This window comes from Erythrolamprus reginae, chromosome 5 (genome assembly GCF_031021105.1).
Source record: "Erythrolamprus reginae isolate rEryReg1 chromosome 5, rEryReg1.hap1, whole genome shotgun sequence".
In the NCBI taxonomy this organism is placed as follows: Eukaryota; Metazoa; Chordata; class Lepidosauria; order Squamata; family Dipsadidae; genus Erythrolamprus; species Erythrolamprus reginae.
The window spans coordinates 17878461-17901974 of NC_091954.1; the positions used below are offsets into that span (position 1 = coordinate 17878461).

At 39.2% G+C, this 23514-nt stretch overlaps 1 protein-coding gene across 4 annotated transcripts in view; it reads right to left on the bottom strand.

The window, feature by feature from the left end:
* Positions 1-23514, bottom strand: part of CTNNA3 (catenin alpha 3) — a 1220185-nt gene that overhangs the window by 1155306 nt on the left and 41365 nt on the right. For all 4 annotated transcript variants that reach the window (XM_070752167.1, XM_070752166.1, XM_070752168.1 and 1 more), the window contains exon 4: positions 19097-19263. In XM_070752167.1, coding sequence (XP_070608268.1) covers positions 19097-19263 — 167 coding nt within the window. The remainder of the gene's footprint in view (positions 1-19096; positions 19264-23514) is intronic.

Below are 23514 nucleotides of genomic sequence, written 5' to 3' on the forward strand. Positions count from 1 at the left end.
TCATATTTTATTTTATTTTATTTTATTTTATTTTATTTTATTTTATTTTATTTTATTTTATTTTATTTTATTTTATTTTATTTTATTTTATTTTATTTTATTTTATTTTATTTTATTTTATTTTATTTTATTTTATTTTATTTTATTTTATTTACTAATTAGATTTGTATGCCACCCCTCTCCGTAGACTTGGAGCGGCTCACAGCATACATCTGTCCGTCCATTACCCTGGGGGGGGAATTATTGACCCCCTCAGAGAGGGTCCGCAACTTGGGCGTCCTCCTCGATCCACAGCTCACATTAGAAAACCATCTCTCAGCTGTGGCAAGGGGGGCGTTTGCCCAGGTTCGCCTGGTGCACCAGTTGCGGCCCTATCTAGACAGGGATTCATTGCTCACAGTCACTCACGCCCTCATCACCTCGAGATTCGACTACTGTAACGCTCTCTACATGGGGCTACCTTTGAAAAGTGTTCGGAAACTTCAGATCGTGCAGAATGCAGCTGCAAGAGCAGTCATGGGCTTACCTAGGTATGCCCATGTTTCACCATCACTCCGCAGTCTGCATTGGCTGCCGATCAATTTCTGGTCACAATTCAAAGTGTTGGTTATGACCTTTAAAGCCCTTCATGGCATCGGACCAGAATATCTCCGAGACCGCCTTCTGCCGCATGAATCCCAGCGACCGATTAGGTCCCACAGAGTGGGCCTTCTCCGGGTCCCGTCAACTAAACAATGTCGGTTGGCGGGCCCCAGGGGAAGAGCCTTCTCTGTGGCGGCCCCGGCCCTCTGGAACCAACTCCCCCCGGAGATTAGAACTGCCCCTACTCTCCCTGCCTTCCGTAAAGTTCTTAAAACCCACCTTTGTCGTCAGGCATGGGGGAACTGAAACACCTCCCCCGGCCACGTACAATTTATGTATGGTATGTTTGTGTGTGTGCTTGTTAATATAGTGGGGTTCTTTTTAAAACTATTTTAAATACTTAAATTTATTGAATCTATTTGGATTTGTACGATTGTTTATATTTTTGTTGTGAGCCGCCCCGAGTTCGCGGAGAGGGGCGGCATACAAATCTAAATAATAAATAAATAAATAATAAATAAATAAATACAATAAAACAATTCATATCAAATCTAATAAAAAATTTTAAAAAATTTAAAACCCCATTATTAAAGCAGACATACACACAAACATACCATACATAAATTGTGTAGACCCGGGGGGGGGATGCCTCAATTCCCCCATGCCTGACGGCAGAGGTGAGTTTTAAGGAGTTTACGGAAGGCAAGGAGGGTGGGGGCAATTCTAATCTCCGGGGGAAGCTGGTTCCAGAGAGTCGGGGCCGCCACAGAGAAGGCTCTTCCCCTGGGACCCACCAGACAACATTGTTTAGTCGATGGGACCCGGAGAAGGCCAACTCTGTAGGACCTAACCGGTCGCTGGGATTCGTGCGGCAGAAGGCGGTCCCCGAGATATTCTGGTCCGATGCCATGAAGGGCTTTATAGGTCATAACCAACACTTTGAATTGTGACCGGAAATTGATCGGCAACCAATGCAGACTGCGGAGTGTTGGTGTAACATGGGCATACCTAGGGAAGCCCATGATTGCTCTCGCAGATGCATTCTGCACAATCTGAAGTTTCCGAACACTTTTCAAAGGTAGCCCCATGTAGAGAGCGTTACAGCAGTCGAATCTCGAGGTGATGAGGGCGTGAGTGATTGTGAGCAGTGAGTCCCGGTCCAGATAGATTGCTAGATGGCATTAGATTGCTAGATGGCATTACAAGACTCAGCACCTGTCTTTCTCCAAATTTACACATCAAGATCCACATGTCCATATCACAGATAGTCAAAATTATGCCCTAACATGTAGGACCATATAGACCTCGCCCAACCATTCTACTTTGGCTCCTTCTACCAGCAAAAGCAGCCGAACAAACAATGGAAACTCCTTCCACATTTGTGTTGCCTGAAAGGAAGCTGGTTGTTCCAAATTCACCATCCAGCCAACATGTCAGCATCCAAAGCAAGGAGCTGGCAGTCAAAAGGAAAACCCTGGAGAATACGTGAATTCAGTCAGGGACGATAAGAATGATTGCTTTCCCTTCAATTATAGGTTGGCTGCAGTAGTTTTCTGGAAATCCAAATCATGGAGAAGTGAAATTTGGAGGGGGGAGGAATTCTAAATTGTCATTATTTCAAAAAAGGAAAACAGCTCCTGCAAGGGAGAGGTTGGAGTCATTTCAAAGTTCATGCTATGCTTTACAGCAGGGGTCTCCAACCTTAGCAGCTATAAGACTTGTGGACTTCAACTCCCAGAATTCCTCAGCCAAATCCGGCTGATGAACTCTGGGAGTTGAAGTCCACAAGTCTTAAAGTTGCTAAGGTTGAGGCCCCTGCTTTACAGGACCCTCAGCTGGGCTCTGAGATCTCCACAGATATTTAAAAAAGTCAGTATGGTGGCAGTGACCATGCAAATGAATCCATGTCCCTTTTTTATATATAAACTATGTATTTCATCTATGTGGTTGCAGCCACCATTTTGATTTTTTGGGCCATCCTGTGAGTGTTCCTGCTCGGGCTCATATTGAGTTTAAAAGGTTGACATTAATTTTCCATTTAAGCACCAGCAGCAGTGCAAATAATTTGGATCATTATCTCATACAATATCTCTACAAGAGCAAAAGTGTATGTGTATTGATACTGAGGTAAATAATGGCATGCAAATATTCAACTACATGACAGGCAACACCATGGATACGGCCCAAATCTGCATTAGCAATAAACACCTATTTTAAGGCAGGACCTATTTTATTGAAATGTTTTCCCTTGGACCTCTCCTCTCTGAAAAAAATTATAATCCCTTTTAATTAAAGCACAACATTATGCCAGAACTGACTATCAATAACAATGGAAGGTTGTTTTTCAGGTTAGTCTTAGTTCAGGGCTTCCTTTGCTATAGCTTTCTTTTTATTTTCATCCACCTGTTGGATTGGCAACATTCAAAACACAAATTCCAGAATTTCTCCGCATGATATAATCCTGCTGCCAGAACATAAACTGTTACCTCTCAGATGTTTCAAATGCAGCAGATGGTTATAGGCAGCAAGTGCTTTTGTAAAATAATAATAATAATAATAATAATTTTATTAAATTTTAAAGTAAAAAGATTAAAAACCAACAAGAATTACTAATCTAAAAACAGAATAGAAAAGAAAAAAAGGGAGAAACAACATAAATACAGGAAAATTGTGTGTGTGTGCGTGTGTGTGTGTGTGTGTGTGTGTGTGTGTTTGTGTTTATGTCGGATTTCAGCAAAAAAATATTTTATATATATATAAAATAGTGCGTAAGCACACCATTGTGCCTACTGTCCCTGTCTTACATAGAAACATAGAAGAGTGACGGCAGAAAAAGACCTCATGGTCCATCTAGTCTGCCCTTATACTATTTTTTGTATTTTATTTTAGGATGGATCTATGTTTATCCCAGACATGTTTAAATTCAGTTACTGTGGATTTACCAACCACGTCTGCTGGAAGTTTGTTCCAAGGATCTACTACTCTTTCAGTAAAATAATATTTTCTCACGTTGCTTTTGATCTTTCCCCCAACTAACTTCAAATTGTGTTCCCTTGTTCCTGTGTTCACTTTCCTAACACTTCCCTCCTGGACCTTATTTAACCCTTTAACATATTTAAATGTTTCGATCATGTCCCCCCTTTTCCTTCTGTCCTCCAGACTATACAGATTGAGTTCATTAAGTCTTTCCTGATACGTTTTATGCTTAAGACTTTCCACCATTCTTGTAGCCCGTCTTTGGACCTATTATCCTATTGTCCAAATTTACCTGTACCTGCATTTCTTCTTGACCTGGCTTCCACCATAATAATGGAGGGAGGGGGAGGTTTAATTAATTTTTGGGAGTGGGGGAGTGCATCGGTGGTTACCCTATTTGAAGTTTCAAATATTGTTAAGGAAGGGTTATTTTCATCATTCTCTCTGACTCAGCTTGTTTCATGGACTTGTTTACAACCTGCTCAAGGTCAATGGCTTCAGTGGCCCAGATGTGGAAAACATAACAGCCGACTCGCCCACCTGACACCTTGAGACATTGGGATTGGATGGATGGTCCAAGGGGGGGGTGTTACTTGGGTGGGTTTGGCGCCTTTTCCTTCAGAGCTTGCTTTCCTTTCGTTTCTTTCACTTCTTGTCTAGTAAAAGTACTCATCTCTATCAAATGGAGTTGGAGTTTTACTTTCCTGGGCTCTGAAGGGAAGCACACCTGACACTTTGCTTATGTTTATGTTTACACCAATACCTACTATCTTGTACATGTTTTTGACAAATAAATAAAATAAAATAAAAAATAGCACTACATAAAAAGGAATAACTTTCAACTTATAGCATATATAAATAAATTTTACTTTCAATTCTTTCTGCATGGTTACAACGTAACATCCCTTTTCAAAACCTAATCTATTAATATCTATATACCATAATATCACTTTTTTTCCTGTTTCACAAAAAATATCCTGGGAGTTGATGTCCACAAGTCTTAAAGTTGCCAAGGTTGGAGGCCCCTGAGATAGAGGCTAATCCGGCCTGTGGTTCCTTCTCCTCGGCCTCCTGTGTATAAGACGCCCCTCCATTTTCAAGTAACTATTTTAAGGAAAATGTAGTGACTTATACACGGAAAAATACTGTAACTAGAGACATCTCAGTCTTCATTGAGGGAGTTTATCTTCAAAAGAAAAATTAATTAGAAGAATTTGAAACAAACAACAAAAAGCTAAATAAAATTTTGATCTAACAAAGTTATAGATAGATTAAGAGTTCAAATAAATTGCTAACATTAACTTTTATTCTACGCTATTGGAATCAATTATAAAAATAGCTTCTTGTGGGAAACAGACTTATTTTGGCTAATTTGGTTGTCAAATATATCATCAACTTCGAGTCCCTTCATACCCACATCTAAATCCAGCCCACCTCAAATTCCACTGACTCTTCTTCACCGCTAATTTGCTTTGCTTTAGCCATTAGTAGTTCAGATTCTTGTAGAAAGCTTGAGCTTGCAATAAACTCTTTTATACATTTAAACTGCCTGAGTTTCCCGAATTCCCGGCTTGACACATAATGCTTGATCAAAACTTTATTTATATACATGTACAAAGTGTGTGTGTGTGTGTAGGCCCTCAGCTTCAAGCAAAGAGGGCAAGTTGTTGGGGGAGTTGCTGTTAATGCAGATAATCACCTCAAAGGCTGTTCCCTGTAGACTTTTCCCAGGGCAATTATTTGACACTATAGCAGTGTTTCCCAACCTTGTCAACTTGAAGATATTTGGACTTCAACTCCCAGAATTCCCCAGCCAGCAGATGCTGGCTGGGGAATTCTGGGAGTTGAAGTCCAGATATCTTCAAGTTGACAAGGTTGGGAAACACTGCACTATAGATATAATTCATTCCTTTTCCTGTCTAATGCAGGATTGGGATAAATAAATACCCAAGCAACGTCAATTTATCAGCTAGTCTTTAATAAAAATGTGGAGTTGGAAAGACTTGAGAGTATTGACTGTGGGGGAGAAAATGAAAGCTTGTTATTTGTATACTATGTTGAGAATATAACCACAAAATTACAAAATCCACTTCATACAAAGAAAACGCAGTTAAAATATACCACCAGCAAGGCTAGGAAAAATGTACAGCAATCTTAAACCCAACTGTTGGAAATGTGGAGAGAATTATGGCTCATATTTCCATATGTGGTGGACCTGTAGACAAGTTAAAGGAGTTTGGTTGAAACTCCAAAAATGGATAAAAGAAATAACTGAGATTAAATTAGAAATGAAACCGGAAATATTTTTGCTTGGCATCATTGAAAATCAAATGAAAAAGGAACAGTATTATCTTATACAACATTTAATAACAGCAACAAGAATAACCATAGCTCAATTCTGGAAAAATGAAGCTATGTCAAATGAATGAAACTTAATAAAAAAAAATGTTGGACTGTGCTGAATCAGATAAGCTCACAATGGAGCTAAAAGAACAAGACAACTCAAAATACTATACAATTTGGAAGGATTTTTACACATGGTTGAACAAAAAAACGACCACTAGTAGTGCTACGTGACAACAAAATGGTATAAGTGCAAACCACTAAAGAATTAAACACAACCTTTTTCTCTGTTTAGTTAATGAAATATATGTTTTCAAATTGTAAAACAAGAACAAAAAAATCAGAAAATATATGACATGGATGAAACCATTGGTTAGAATACCGCTAAAAATTAAAATAAGGAGGCTGTCAAGTGAGCCAGCCTCAGGAGGGGTGAGGAGACATACTACATTCACGTCTTTTAATTTTTTGTACTGTAAGTTGTTATTGTTTATTTGTTTAATTGTTTATATGTAAATAAAAATCATTTTTAAAAAAGAATATAACGACATAAAAATTAATGCCCTCTGAAACAACAAGAATATTCCAAATTCTGGTAAGCTGAAGTTGATAGAGAAGAAAATTGCTGTGAATGGCAATAAACTGTGATGTTTCAGCAGAAAATGGATCTTGCAATGAGAAGAAAAGTATGGGTTATACAACTACTGAAACAAAAATTAAATTCCCAGCATCAAGCAAGTCTGGGTAGCCTGGAATAAATTGTGGACAATCTTTGATGTTGTCCTTCAAGAGACAGTCACCATTGTATCCTAACATCCCTTCTGTCTTAGGCTCTCATTGGTCAGTCTCAGATGTCTTGCTTTTTCTGTCTAATCAAACAAGTGTTGTATAAAATTCCATCTGTCCATCCATTACCCTGGGGGGAATTACTAACCCCCTCAGAGAGGGTCCGCAACCTGGGCGTCCTCTTCGATCCACAGCTCACATTAGAGAAACATCTTTCAGCTGTGGCGAGGGGGACGTTTGCCCAGGTTCACCTGGTGCACCAGTTGTGGCCCTATCTGGACAGGGAGTCACTGCTCACAGTCACTCATGCCCTCATCACCTCGAGGCTCGACTACTGTAATGCTCTCAACATGGGGCTACCTTTGAAAAGTTTTCGGAAACTTCAGATCGTGCAGAATGCAGCTGCGAGAGCAATCATGGGCTTTCCTAAATATGCCCATGTCACACCAACACTCCGCAGTCTGCATTGGTTGCCGATCAGTTTCCGGTCACAATTCAAAGTGTTGGTTATGACCTATAAAGCCCTTCATGGCACCGGACCAGATTATCTCTGGGACCGCCTTCTGCCGCACGAATCCCAGTGACCAGTTAGGTCCCACAGAGTGGGCCTTCTCCGGGTCCCGTCAACTAAACAATGCCATTTGGCGGGACCCAGGGGAAGAGCCTTCTCTGTGGCGGCCCCAGCCCTCTCGAACCAACTGCCCCCAGAGATTAGAATAGCCTCCACCCTCCTTGCCTTTTGTAAGCTCCTTAAAACCCACCTCTGCCGTCAGGCATGGGGGAACTGAGATATTCTTTCCCCCTAGGCTTCTACAATTTATGCATGGTATGTCTGTATGTATGATTGGTTTTATAACAAGGGTTTTTAGCTGTTTTTAGTATTGGATTGTCACATGCTGTTTTTACCACTGTTGTTAGCCGCCCCGAGTTCACGGAGAGGGACGGCATACAAATCCAATAAATAAATAAATAAAAGCCAAAATACAATTTTTCTCAATCTTGGCAGCTTTAAGAGAGGTGGAACATGCTGGTTGGGGAATTCTGGGAGTTGAGTTCCACTCTTCTTAAAGCGGCAAAGGTGAAAAAATACTGCCAGAATGTAATGGGATGTTAGAAACAATGGGATGTAATTGAGATTCATGAAGATTTTTAATAATTCTAATTCTTTCATTATTATACTTTTTATTAAACCTCCAGGGTTAGCCGAATAGTCTGGAAGAATAATTTCCAAATGAATAAAACCAACCAAATCAATCAACTGCTGGCATATAGCTAAGGGGCCTTGATGCAATAAGGTAGCAATATTTCATGGGAACAGTATTCTGCCACCAATTCCAAATCCTTATTTCAGAAAATTGCCTGGAATGCCAAATACAAAGTGAAGGAAAACAGTCAAATACACCACTCACAAAAAAATTCAAATCAAACACCCCACCTAACAAAAAGATATTTTGTAAAACTTACAAAGTAATTTCTTTAATCAGGATAGGGGGGACAATAGGAATTTTTTATCAAGCAGCATTGGTTGTACTATTTTTTTAGAACGAATGCTTCTATTTTTTATTATTTATTTATTCATTTGTCCAATACACAATACATATGGAAGAAAATAAACATGAAGTAATATATATAAGGATAAAAGTGAAAATAGAAGGGAAGATATATGAAAGGAAGAAAATATATACGATATATGAGATAAAGGAAAGACAATTGGACAGGGGACGAAAGGCACACTAGTGCACTTAGGTACACCCGTTATTGACTTCTTAGGAACCTGGAGAGGTCAATTGTGGATAGTCTAAGGGAGAAATGTTGGGGGTTAGGGGTTGACACTATTGAGTCCGGTAATGAGTTCCACGCTTCGACAACTCGGTTGTTTGTTTGTTTTTTGTTTGTTTTTTTGAAAATATACTTTATTAATAAATATAATGAACAGGGAAAAGGAAGTAAGAGAAGGAAAGGGGAGAAAGGAAATCTGGGGTAGGGCGGAAGAGAGAAAAGGGAGAGGGTACAAAGTCAAACAATTAAAGTGAAGAGTATAGTTATACATTGTGGTACATATAGATTATAATACATATATTTCTTAGAAGGAGTACTATATTTCTTAATCGTTGTGTGTATACATTAAGTCAACTTTTTAACAGAAATATTATATTTCCTAAACATTATAAACACACCGTGAATAGCGAGTAAATAAGGAAAATGAAAAGTTTTCTAAAGTTAAATGTTATACTTCTTTTGATATGTATTAACTAATAACAAGTTATTAGAAATATTTCTAAGTCAAAGGGATAAAAAAAGAGATAGGGAAAGAAAGAAAGAAGAAAAGAAAGAAAGAAAAAGAAAAAAGGGGGGGAGGAAAGGAGAAGAAAAGAAAAATCTGCGTTTAGCAGACGTTTTTAGGGACGACTTTTGTCTGGAAGTAGTATGGGGAGTATATAAGTAGTATGATAAATATGTTATAAGAATTAGTTTTGTTGATGGAAGTTGTTAATGTTATAATGTATATTGAGTTGGTTGAAAGACAGATAAAAAGAGATATGGTATGAATTTTATTGCAAATTTAATTGGTTTTTGGTGCTCAATTTTTAAATTGGTTTGAAGTTGATTTAAGTGTTTGAAGGTACATTTGGTAGTTTGAGAAATAGTAGTTTTACAATAAGTAATTTTGATATTTTTTTTGAGAAACCCATTTATACCAATTTCCCCATATTTCATAATATTCTGAATCTTTTTTATTTTGTGTTTCCATTGCTGTTTTTGACATTTCAGCGCACTCTATGATTTTTGTGATTATTACAAATAAAGAAGGTATTTGATCACGTTTCCAAAAGAAGGCGTACGATATTCTAGCTGCTGTTATAATTTGTAGAATGAGATATTTTTGTGATTTAGTAAGGTTTTGTCTAAATATACCTAAAAGGTAAAGCTCGGGTTTAAGTGGCAATTTAATTGACATGACTTGGTCAATTAGGTTTTGGATTGTTGTCCAATATTTTTGCGCAAGTGGGCATGTCCACCATGTGTGGTAATATGTTCCCGGTTTAATTTTACATTTCCAGCAGGTAGGTGAAAGGTTGGGGAACATTTTGGATATTCTTGCTGGGGGCAAATGCCATCGATAAAACATTTTTATTTGGTTCTCTTTATAAGACATTGCTGTTGTCATTTTGTAGTTTAATGTCCAGGTTTTCTCCCACTCGATTAAGTTGATCGTATACCCAAAATTCTGAGCCCAGGCTATCATGCAGCCTTTCACTTGTTCTTCAGGATTTTCTTGTGTTAGTAAGTAATTATATAGTTTTGAAATCATTTTAGTGGGGGGGCCGAAAAGAATCGTATCTATCACATTGTCATTTTGGAATCCAAATTGTTTTTTGTGTTGCTCGTATTTTAATTTAATTTGTAAGTATGTTAGCCAATCTATGTTAGTTCCTTGATCATTCAATTGTTGTTTAGATATAAGAGCATCTGATTTATCAAGTAATTGTTGGTATCTCAGAATTTTGGTGTGGGAGAAAAGGTTAGGAAAAATTAGTAATTCGTTGGGAGATATCCATTTTGGTATTGAAGTATAGTAATTTTTTTTTATAGTAAACCAAATTGTTATTAGAGTTTTACGCAAATAATGATTTTTAAAGTATTTAGGTATTTTGTGGTAATCTGTTGTTAAAAAAGCATGCCACCCAGCAAGAAGATCGAAACCTTCTAAAGTTAGGAGTCTTGTATTTTTGAGAGTGATCCAATCTTTTATCATTGTTAGAATTGTGGCTTGGTAGTAAATGTAGAAATCCGGGAGTCCAAGTCCGCCCTTGGCTCTATGATCTTGAAGATTTTTCAGTTTTATTCTGGCCTTTTTCTTTGTCCAAATGAATTTCTTTATTTGTTTGTGCAGAGTGTTAAAGAAAGATTTCTTCAAATTTATTGGGGCAACTTGAAATAGATAGAGAAACCTTGGAAGAATGTTCGATTTTATAGCAAATATTTTCCCCATAATGGATAGATTTAGTTTTGACAATCTATTGAAATCTTGTTGTATTTCTTTAAGAAGTCGTTCATAATTATCCTTTTTAATCGTAGTATAATTTGAGGTCATCCAAATTCCTAAATATTTAATTTTTTTTGTGGTTTTAATTCTAATTAGTTCTTCCAAGGAAAGTATATCTTTTGGTATCATATTTTTTGTCAAAATTTGAGTTTTATTCTTGTTAATTTGCAGACCGGATATTTCACCAAATTTATGTATTTCATCAAATAGAATGTGTGCTGTTTGTATGGGATCTTGTAAGATAAATACAATGTCGTCTGCAAAGGCCTGTAGTTTGTAATGTTCTTTCTTGATCGTGATACCCTGAATTTGTGGATTGTTTCTTATAGATTTCAGGAATGTTTCTATAGCCAGAATAAAAATGAGTGGGGCCAAAGGGCATCCTTGGCACACGCCTTTGGTTATAGAGATTGTGTCTGTAATATCGTTATTGAAAAGGATTTTAACCGATTGAGTAGTATAAATGGTTTTAATTAAATTGAGAAATTTGGAGCCAAAATTCATATATTCAATTTGATTTATAAGGTAGTGCCATTGAAGACTCGATTGTTAAAGTCATATTTTTTTACAGTCAAGTTTGGAGCGGTTAATATTAAGTTTGAATCTGTTGCGTGCTCTTGTGTTGTTGCGGTTGAAGCTGAAGTAGTCATTGACCGTTGCAGCATATGATCTTGTGGGCAATACTTAAATCATGTTTTAGGCGCCGTAGTTCTAAGCTTCCTAGACCCAGGATTGTTAGTCTATTTTTGTAGGGTATTCTGTTTCGAGTGGAGGAGTGAAGGGCTCTTCTGGTGAAATATCTTTGGACGTTTTCCGAGATGTGGCATGGGTTCCAGACAGATGAGCTGTGTTCGAGGATGGGTCTGGCAAAAGTTTTGTAGGCTCTTGTGAGTAGTGTGAGATTGGGTCTTCTCCGGGTCCCGTCAACCAAACAATGTCGCTTGGCGGGACCCAGAGGAAGAGCCTTCTCTGTGGCGGCCCCGACCCTCTGGAACCAACTCCCCCCAGAGATTAGAATTGCCCCCACCCTCCTTGCCTTTCGTAAGCTGCTTAAAACCCACCTCTGCCACCAGACATGGGGGAACTAAGATACACTTTTCCCCTAGGCCTTCACAATTTTATGTATGGTATGTTTATATGTATGATTGGTTTTTATATAATGGGTTTTTAACTGTTTTTTTAGTATTGGATTTTTGTTGTACTGTTTTACTGCTGTTGTTAGCCGCCCCGAGTCTGCGGAGAGGGGGGGCATACAAATCCAATAAATAAAATAAATTATATTTTAGAGCTCCCTGAAGCAACTGAAATATTCTTAACTGCTGTCCTGATTCCACCCACCCACCCCAAAAAATCAAAACATTTGATTTTCACAGCAGTGTTTCAGAAACCCTGAACACCTACACCCATTTTTATAGCATCTCTCTCAGAATGTTTGCTAGTGCTCATCAATTAAAAAGACAATATATCTCATATGTGCCTGTAAACTTTCCCCTGAAGTGTGTTCCGATACAATAGTAACACCAATATATTATAGCAATAGCACTTCTTCACAAAAGATCTTAGCTGGAAGACCTGTCATTAATCATCGGAGAAGAAATGAGGAGACTTTGCGCTTCCCAGCTCCATGGCTCAGGGGTTTTGCAATTTTCATAGGATAAAATGGAAGGTTTGATCACTGAACTAAAATTAATTTTAAAGGTTATGTTGTTCACTACAAAATGAAACTGCTGATCAAGGAAGAGACGGTCTAAAACGTGCGGACAAAAGAACCAAAACCTTAAATGGGTTTTAGCAAACTATTTATCTTCTTTGATATCCAACACATATTAAACCTGGACTGAAAGACGCAGTGCATGAAATTGTAATATATGGGTATCTATATGATTTGGATTAAAATTATGTCACGCAATTTCTGAAAATGTTAATTTGTCAGGAAATTTAAAGGCAGAAATAGTAGTCAAACATTGGATAAAGTTCTAAAGGCTTCCCTGGAGCCAGGGGAAGGTAAAAATCCTTCCCCATCCCCCCAGAGGTTCTCTGGAAGCCAAAGACGTCTTATTTTATTTATTTATTTATTTATTTATTTATTTATTTTATTTTATTTTATTTTATTTATTCTTTGTCCAATATACAATACATATGGAAGAAAATAGACAATAAGTAGTATATATAAGGATAGTAAGTGAAAAAGAAGAGAAGTAGATGAGAGGGAGAGAATATATAAGATATATGAGAAAAGGAAAGATAATTGGACAGGGGACGTTATGCACATCAGTGCACTTATGTACGCCCTTTACTGGCCTCTTAGGAACCTGGAGAGGTCAATCGTGGAGAGTCTAAGGGAGAAATGTTGGGTGTTGGGAGTTGACACTATAGAGTCCGGTAATGAGTTCCACGCTTCAACAACTCGATTGTTAAAGTCATATTTTTTTACAGTCAAGTTTGGACCGGTTAATATTAAGTTTGAATCTGTTGCGTACTCTTGTATTGTTGCAGTTGAAGCTGAAGTAGTCATTGACCTGTAGGACGTTGCAGCATATGATCTTGTGGGCAATACTTAAATCGTGTTTTAGGCGCCGCAGTTCTAAGCTTTCAAGACCCAGGATAGTTAGTCTATTTTCATAAGGTATTCTGTTTCGAGTGGAGGAGTGAAGGGCTCTTCTGGTGAAATATCTTTGGACGTTTTTGAAAGTGTTGATGTCTGAAATGTGGTGTGGCTTCCAGACAGATGAGCTGTATTCGAGAATGGGTCTGGCATAAGTTTTGTAGGCTCTAGTCAGTAGTGTGCGATTGCCAGAGTCTCTGCGTGAGCCAAAAATCAGCTGGCCGGCACACACATGCACGTTGGAGCTGAGCTAGGGCAACGGCTCGCGTGCCAGCAGATATCGCTCAGCGTGCCACCTATGGCACCCTTACCATAGGTTCACCATCACTGATCTAAACTATACTCCAACTCAGCAGCAACAATCACTATCTCCACCATACGTCCAACAACTACTACCTCAACCATATGTTCACCCACAACATCCACTACCTCAACAATCCACTAACCATCCTAACGACATTTCCCTACTCATCAGAGACACCCTGGAACGTGAACAAAAACAGAAGAATGCAATTCTTTTTGGGTTCGAAGTCACAAATGAACCTGATATAGATCAAATTCGAAAAATCATTGCATCTAAAATTCCAGCCGATGAAATCATTGAAGTGACCAGAGATGGCCCAGAATTCAAATATAGAGATGGTTCAGTGGCCTGCAAATTCTACAGAGTAATTAGAAACATAGAAACATAGAAGTCTGACGGCAGAAAAAGACCTCATGGTCCATCTAGTTTGCCCTTATACTATTTTCTGTACTTTATCTTAGGATGGATATATGTTTATCCCAGGCATGTTTTAATTCAGTTACTGTGGATTTATCTACCATGTCTGCTGGAAGTTTGTTCCAAGGATCTACTACTCTTTCAGTAAAATAATATTTTCTCATGTTGCTTTCGATCTTTTCCCCACCTAACTTCAGATTGTGTCCCCTTGTTGTTGTGTTCATTTTCCTATTCTCACAAACAAACTTAACAAATGCAAATTCATTAAGACTATAAACTCATTAAACAAAAGCATCAATGCTGTTTCTGTCATGCTTCTTCAAAGCCCAACTTTACTACTTCTTGCACTATTTTGACTTTATAGGTAGCATACAGTATTACCTATTTATAGGCATTATTGGGAAAGGAGTAGAAATTATTAGAGAGGTTGCATTATCTATTTATATTTGCAACTCATATTACTACAATGGCAGGTTCCATCTGCTACCATGATAAGTTTAAATTGTGTTTTTAATATGTTTGCATATGCATAATATTTAAATAAACAGGTTAACCTCCAGCCTGCAAATTCTCTTTCCCCCAATCTCAGAGCCCATTGCTTTTTCAGAAAGCACAACTTTTGTGGTGCCACAAGATTTTTTCATCGATTTTTCATTTTCTTAAGCTAACAAAAAACTATGCCACTCTTAGCATTCTTTAGATCAGTGTTTCCCAACCTTGGCAACTTGAAGATATTTGGACTTCAACACCCAGAATTCCCCAGCCAGCGAATGCTGGCTTGGGAATTCTGGGAGTTGAAGTCCAGATATCTTCAAGTTGCCAAGGTTGGGAAACACTGCTTTAGATGACATAGGTGATCTCTGCCTCCAATGTATAGGTCTAGAATGCTTACCAGTTAGAAGTAGACTATAGTGAGACTAGGGTTACTAGCAGGGGTGGGTTCCTACTGGTATGGGCCAGCATGTGCGGACTGGTAGCGGCCTGCTGGTGATGTAATTTTGGTGTGGCGGTTCCAATACTGCCTATGCCCTTCTGCCGCCATCTTTTTTGGGGAATTTTCTGCATTTTTTTCAGGTTTGGATTGAAGAAAAGCCCGCCTGTCCACCCACCCAAAGGTTAATACCAACATTTATTTCTTTGGCTGAAGCACAGCTGATCAGCTCCTCAGCTGTGTTTCGGGCTGAAATATCCTTCTGAGCATGCGTAGAAGTAAAATCACAGAAGGGGACGCCCGCGCACAGGCACAAGCCGAGGAACGGTGTGTGTATGAAATGTCGCGATGCACACCAGTAGCAAAGGTTACTGGAACCCAGCCCTGGTTACCAGGTATGTGAGCAAGGAAAGGAGGACACAAAAAAATGAAAAGGAGAACAAATGGGGTGAAATAGAAGACACACTAACAACAGAGGTGGGCTGCTAAGGTGGAACTGTGACTGTTAGATATTTGCCCGGGTGACCTACCCAGACAGGGTAAAAGTCAAAACTTCAGATTTTTTTATTGCACAGGTGTAGTAGCATAATTGCGCTGGCATATGCTAGCACTCAGAGCCACGGAGGTGAGCACATGTCACTGTTCCACCTTAGCAGCCCACCTCTGATTTACAGTATAACTTTCTTGGGATCTGTGAAAAAAAGTATAGTTAAAAAAAAACTGCCAAAAATCTACATTTATGCCTACATTTATATAAAATTACTTTTTTTACAGCAGCAGAAAGACTGCTGTTTTGGTTGAAACATTTGTTTTTTCAACACATGGTTACTTTTAAGAACATTTGCTACAGAAAAATACAGAATTGATGAGATGCTTTTCAAATTTCACCATAGAAACATCTTGATGGATCATGTGATCTACAAACTCCCATGATCAAAGATTTCAAGGGTCTGGATTGAAGATGATTGATGGAATCAGGAAGTAAATTAAATAACATAAATCTACACTCTCAAGTCTATCAGCAGAGGAGGAAAAGAAAGAAGCAGATAATTTACAAGTTGGAATGGCTACCGTTGTGAAGACAGCAATTTTTTTAAAAAAAAGGATACTCAAAAAGCCAAGCAACTTTTGATTTTAAAGTATGCCTGTAAGAAGGAGAATGTGATGATAAAAGGGAGGAAATGACCTCATTTTGCCTAGCATCTCACAATTGTAGGTAAGACTTTTATCTGGTAAGAGTGCACCAAAGTGCTGCTTTTCTAAAAGAACCACCTAAAAAGAAATCAGGGGGAAATGTGTCCAGGAAGATGTGTTGGTGAGTACCTCATATGCTTTGTGAATGAATATGATGCCACAGAAATCAATAAAATGTTCATGTTGGGACTATTACAAAAACAGCAGCTGAACAGGTGATTATGCTATGTTGAGGTCCACTTGTGAGCTGCATGCCTAGGTATATAAGTTGGTTGACTCGGATGGCTGCTAAAAATAGGGCAATAATAATAATAATAATAATAATAATAATAATAATAATAATAATAATAATAATAACAACAACCCCACTGATGGGTACGCCTTGTCGTGGTAGTGGGGCTTGTGTGCCTCAATGAAGCTGAGAGCTGCGCCGGTAGTAGTGTAAACTACTGGTAGGTCTAACCTTGCCGGAGTGGTCAAAGCAGAGGAGCCAGACTAAACGTACCTAACCCATTTAAACTAATGGAAAGACAAAACAAAAATAAGTCCATACTCGCTCGGTCATCGCCCAGGATAAAAAGGACCGCGGTGGCTGCTGTGGAACCTGGGCAGCCATCGACAAATAAGCTACAGGAACAAAACAAACAAAGCTTACAAATCAAAAAGCGGCAGAAATTCTCAATGTCAGAGAATCGCAGAATCATGAAGTGTTATTACAACTCGTCTCGTCTCCCGGGAGACAGCAGAATTGAGAAGAAGCAGCTAGAGAAATTAGTGAAATGCGAAGATCTAAAAATCGAGCTGCAACGACTCTGGCATAAGCCCGTGAAAGTGGTCCCAGTGGTACTTGGCACGCTGGGCGCAGTACCAAAGGATCTCAGCGGACATTTGAAAACCATCAGAATTGACAAAATCTCCATCTGTCAATTGCAAAAGGCCGCTTTACTGGGATCGGCAAACATAATTCGCCGCTACATCACGCAGTCCTAGGTGCTTGGGAAGCGCCGGACTGATGATGAAATACGAAGTCCAGCATATTGATCTTGTTTGCTGTGTTGTACTGACATAATAATAATAATAATAATAATAATAATAATAATAATAATAACAATAATAATAACAACAATAATAATAATAATAATAACAACAACAACAACAAAAGATTTAAGTGCCAAAGCCCACTGCAATAACATAGCCAAGAAGATTGTAAACCTAATCCTGCGTAGCTTCTGCTCTGGCAATCTCTCACTACTTACCAGAGCTTACAAAACTTTTGCCAGACCTATCCTCGAATACAGCTCATCTGATTGAAACCCATATCGCATCTCAGACATTAACACTGTTGAAAATGTCCAAAGATACTTCACCAGAAGAACCCTTCACTCCTCCACTTGAAACAGAATACCCTACGAGACTAGACTTTCAATCCTGAGCCTAGAAAGCTTAGAACTAAGACGTCTTAAACATGATCTAAGTATTGCCCACAAGATCATATGCTGCAACGTCCTGTCTGTCGGCGACTACTTCAGCTTCAACCACAACAACACAAGAGCACACAAAAGATTTAAACTTAATATTAACCGCTCCAAACTTGACTGTAAAAAATACGACTTCAGTAACCGAGTTGTCGAAGCGTGGAACTCCATAGGGTCATCCCCAAACCCCAAACACTTTACCCTTAGATTATCCACGGTTGACCTCTCCAGATTCCTAAGAGGTCAGTAAGGGGCGTGCATAAGTGCACAAGAGTGCCTTCCGTCCCTTGTCCTATTGCTCTCCTATATCTCCTATATCTTTCTTCTATTCCTATATCTCTTCTTCTATTCTTTCATTGATATATTTTATTCCTATATCTTCTCTTCTATTCTTTCTTAGATATTTATTTATTTATTTATTTTGTCCAATACACAATGAGGGTTTTAGTGGGTATACATACACATAGCAAAATACACGATGAAGGTTATAGAGGAGATACTCATAGTAAAATATATCTATGAAAGAATAGAAAAGAAGATATAGTAACAGAACATATCAATGAAAGAATAGAAGAAAAGATATAGGAATAGAAGAAAGGTATAGGAGATATAGGGGAGCAATAGGACAGGGGACGGAAGGCACTCTACTGCACTTGTACTGACCCCTTACTGACCTCTTAGGAATCTGGATAGGTCAACTGTGGATAATCTAAGGGTTCTAGGAACTCTTTCCAGCACACAATACCATAGTGTTTCAAGACCAAAGGTTGCCAATGCATGAATTACAAGTAGTGATGGGTGAACCGAACCCGCACAATTCAGGTCCATACCAAATTTTGCGGTGTTCGGTATGCCGAACACGAACCCGAAATTTTTTCAAACTTTGGACAAAGTTCGGGGTCGTGTTCAGCGTTCGGAGCTTTGACGTCACTGGCAGGTTGCTAAGGACGCCAAGGTGATCACTTCCTGGATTCCAAAGCTCCGCCCCCGGAATCTCTTCGTGGGAGGGATTCCCCATTCGGGTTCGAGTTCAGGGTCAGTTCGGGTTCGGCTGAATTTTGCCTAAAGTTCATCCGAACTTGCCGAACCCAAACACCGTTGGGTTCGCCCATCACTAATTACAAGAATAAGAACAAGGGTATACAGGAAGCACTGCTATGCTGAATTCTGATGGATGTAAGCATTAGATGAAGAATTACTTATCTTCTTTGTGAGCCATGAAGAGGCAAAGCAGTATGTACATTTCTAAAGACCTTAAATCAACAAAAAGAGTACAGGTGAAGGATAGACTGTTAGGCATCTGGTTGATGAACTATCTAGTCCACCTATAAATAAAGAGGACTTTAATTCAACAGTTATTTATAGATCACTCATCTAAAAAGTAAGAAACTTGTGAAAAATATATATATATTTGCTGTTCATGATTGCTACTCACTGTGGTCAGATGTTGCAGCAGGTATGAAACATCAATCATATCTGCCAGAATAAGAAGTCTGGTGACAGCAGCCAAAAGAGCACGTGCTATTTGCACAACAGCCTCTCTTTTAGATAAAGTACATGGATCGTCAGTGAATGTTTTTGCTGTTATCTTCAAAGCTCCACCTGCAAAATAAAAATATAAGTGAGGTCATTCAAATGCCCATAACTGTCAAAGGCAGACCATCCATACAGAATTATACTGTAATTTAAATCCAATTTGGTCATCACTTTAATAATAATAATTAATAATAATTTATTAGATTTGTATGCCGCCCCTCTCCGAAGACTCGGGGTGGCTCACAACAACGATAAAAAACAATATTATGCTGGCACAAATCTAATATTAAAAAAAAACTAAAAACCCTATCATAATTAGAAACCAAACAGCACATACATACCAAACATATATTATAATAAGCCTGGGGGAAAGGTGTCTCAAATCCCCCATGCCTGGCAGTATAGGTGTGTCTTAAGTAGTTTACGGAAGACAAGGAGGGTGGGAGCAGTTCTAATCTCCGGGGGGAGTTGATTCCAGAGGGCCGGGGCCGCCACAGAGAAGGCTCTTCCCCTGGGGCCCGCCAGAAGACATTGTTTAGTCGACGGGACCTGGAGAAGGCCAACTCTGTGGGACCTTATCGGCCGCTGGGATTCGTGCGGTAGCAGGCGGTTCCCGAGGTACTCTGGTCCAATGCCATGTAGGGCTTTAAAGGTCATGACCAACACTTTGAATTGTGACCGGAAACTGATCAGCAGCCAATGCAGGCCACGGAGTGTTGTATTATTTATTCATTCCATGGCAAAATAGATAAACGGGGCCAAAACTAACTGAAATCATCCTGTGATGATCCTGAAATCATCACTAGCACAATGTGTGCTCCTTCTTCTTGTATTTCACTCTTAACAGTGCTTCGAGATAATAAAATAACATTTGAAAACTCTATTCAATATTTGGCTCTTTCCATATTACCACCTTTTATGTGTCTTGGCTAGTTGGGGAAAGCCTTGTGAGTTTCAGCCACGATCTTGCAAAAAAAATAAAATAATGGTATCTTAGCCTGCAAGATAGTCCTTAGACCCCAGTTCCTAGCTTGTTTAAAATAACATGTTCTGAATGTGCTGGGAGTAAACCTAGGAATGGAATGCATTTCTAGCATGCTGAGCAAAATGTGCCAACACTGACCACTACTATACCTGTTTTTAGTAGGGAGCAATGCATGTAACATGGGTTATATGGATGATGTTATTGACCAGAGCAATGGAAGCATCGAAAGTCAACATCTATGACCCCATATAATGGTGACCATGGCTTTTGGAAGATTGGGTCATAGATTGGAGGAAGAGTTCATGGTAAAGTGCATGAAGCAACAAATGAAACCAAAGAGACAGAAAATGATAGGAAAATGAAGAAGTTCTTCCTGGTCCATCTTATCTGAGGGACTTTGACTCAGAGGGCCTTCTGGATGTATAAATCTAAAAATCTAAAATCTAAAAACTGATAATTTATAAGCTATTATAACAATAAAATTATAACCATAAAATGTCAATAATTATTATCCAAGGAAGAACTGACCTTAACAATCCTGGGCCTAGAAAGCCTAGAACTAAGATGCCTTAAATAAGATCTAAGCATTGCCCCCGTTTTTGCGCTGCTGGGATTCCCCTGCAGCATCACAAAAACACAGAAGTCCAGAGGTGGGCTTTCCCATGGAGGGGAGCCTCAGGGAAATCCCAGCAGTGCAAAAACGGGCGCTTCGGCTGGCAAAAGGGGTGAGTTTTGGGCTTGCACGCATTAATCGCTTTCCCATTGATTCCTATGGGAAACATTGTTTCGTCTTACAAACTTTTCACCTTACAAACCTCATCCCGGAACCAATTAAGTTCGTAAGACGAGGTATCACTCTATATCTTTATACATGAAAAGACCTCCATTTCAAACCAGGAGTGCCGCTCTTGGAGTGCCACTCTGGGAGGCAATCCAAAAGATGTTAGCTATGAATGTATATATTACCTCCTTCTTATAACATTAAGTCTTATTAGTTATCTTATTACTTTATTAAGTCCATATTCATTTCATCACATAAAAATGAGCTGCAATTATTATTATTATTTATTATTATTTATTAGATTTGTATGCCGCCCCTCTCCGTGGACTCGGGGCGGCTCACAACAATAACAAGAACAATGTAAAAAACAAATCTAATAATTTAAAAAACACTAAAAAACCCATTATTAAAAGCAGACACACACACAAACATTCCAAGTATAAACTGTATAGGCCTGTGGGAGATGTCTCAGTTCCCCCATGCCTGACGACAGAGATGGGTCTTAAGAACTTTACGAAAGGCAAGGAGGGTGGGGGCAACTCTGATATCTGGGGGGAGTTGGTTCCAAAGGGTCGGGGCTGCCACAGAGAAGGCTCTTCCCCTGGGTCCCGCCAAACGACATTGTTTAGTTGACGGGACCCGGAGAAGGCCCACTCTGTGGAACCTAACTGGACGCTGGGATTCGTGCGGCAGAAGGCGGTCCCGGAGATATTCTGGTCTGGTGCCATGAAGGGCTTTATAGGTCATAACCAGCACTTTGAATTGTGACCGGAAACTGATCGGCAACCAATGCAGACTGCGGAGTGTTGGTGTGACATGGGCATATTTAGGAAAGCCCATGATTGCGCTCGCAGCTGCATTCTGCACGATCTGAAGTTTCCGAACACTTTTCAAAGATAGCCCCACGTAGAGAGCATTACAGTAGTCGAGCCTCGAGGTGATGAGGGCATGAGTGACTGTGAGCAGTGACTCCCGGTCCTTGGCAATGTCCTTGGCAACTAAAACCACATCTTTCATTTTATGTGCCGACCATACATTCATTTTATCTCCTACCTGATAGTCCTAAGGTGATTTTTCCAAGTGCTAGCAGCTTACTGCAGCTAAGAGCCTGCAATGACAAAACCTTTAATTTTGTCAGAGCCAAAATCATTGCATTTACTGAGAAATGTAGTAAATGCAAGCCTAATTGAAAAATGGATGTTATGAACACGGAACAAATAAAGGATTTGGAAGAGTCTTCCTTTTTCCCCCCCTTTACTAGGAAACCAAGAAAAGCTTTAATTGGTTGCTCCTCAAAGATATCCAACAACCATTCAATTTCCTACCTTGAAGCGGCAATAATTTTGTCCCTGAAGCAGTAAACTTCTTAAGAACGAGATATTCAGCCTTCTGCTTTACAGTGAAAATTACTGTGTGTACAACTTATTGGTCCTTGAAGGAATCCAGTCTAAATTTATAACAACCATATTTCAGGTTCCCTGCTGTGTATTTCATCTTCTTGTGTCTTTTCTTATTTGAGAATTTCCCATTTATGCCGCAAGTTAAAATTAAACTGTATTAGAGGCTCTCTTGTCTCCTCTAATTCTTGCTAACCAGTTTCTTCATGAAAGAATAACATAGACATTGGCTGTCAATAAAGGGGAACATTTTTAGGTTAGGGTTGAAATGTGGGGAGCTTGGTGCGCTCTGAACTTGCTTGTTTTCATGCAGAACTTTCATTACATAAACTAGGTAATGTTCTGTCAAGCTCTCTGGTAGACTCCTCCCAAAAATTCACAGGTACAAATTTCAGACACACACACGTTTGAAAATTCAAAACAATGTTCTTTATAATGAAAATTCACTTAAACCAAGCCCTATTTTGGTATAGCAAAGAGTACTTGTCTCCAAACAAACTGGTAATTTGTACAAGTCCCTTATCAGTTCTGTGATACTTAGCTTGCAGCTGTGAGGCAATTCACAGTCCTTCTTCTTTCACAAAGTGAAACACACTTTGCTCTGGTTTAGTTTCAAAGCGGGGAAAAAGCAGCACACAAAAGATCAAAGTCAGTAAAGCAGTCACGAAACACAATGATCAGATAAAGCTCCACAATGGCCAAACCCACAGGCTGCTATTTATAGCAGCTTTACTAATGACCACAGCCCCACCCAACCACAGGTGGCCTCATTTTCTTTGATAATAATCTCTCAGTTGTTGCTGCCTATGCATCGCTCTCCGCATGCGTGGCTGTATCATTAACGCTTGTTCTGAATCCAAGGAGGAGCTAGATAATTGATCTCCTTCTGAGCTGTCTGCCATACTCTCCTCCTCCCTGTCACTCATGTCTTCTTGGTCAGAGAAGCCTTTATCATCAGATTCCACGGGGGGGGGGCAAAACAGGCCTGCAGCATGTGGATGTCTCCCCCACATCCACAGTCCTTGGGGCAGGAGCTGGGGCAGAGCTAACGACAACAGGTAACATCATCACTTCTAGTATTGCTATAGAGCTTGCATCTCTAGCAGTGCTTGGCTAACGCTGATGATGTTGTCTAGTTTTGGTAATAAAACATC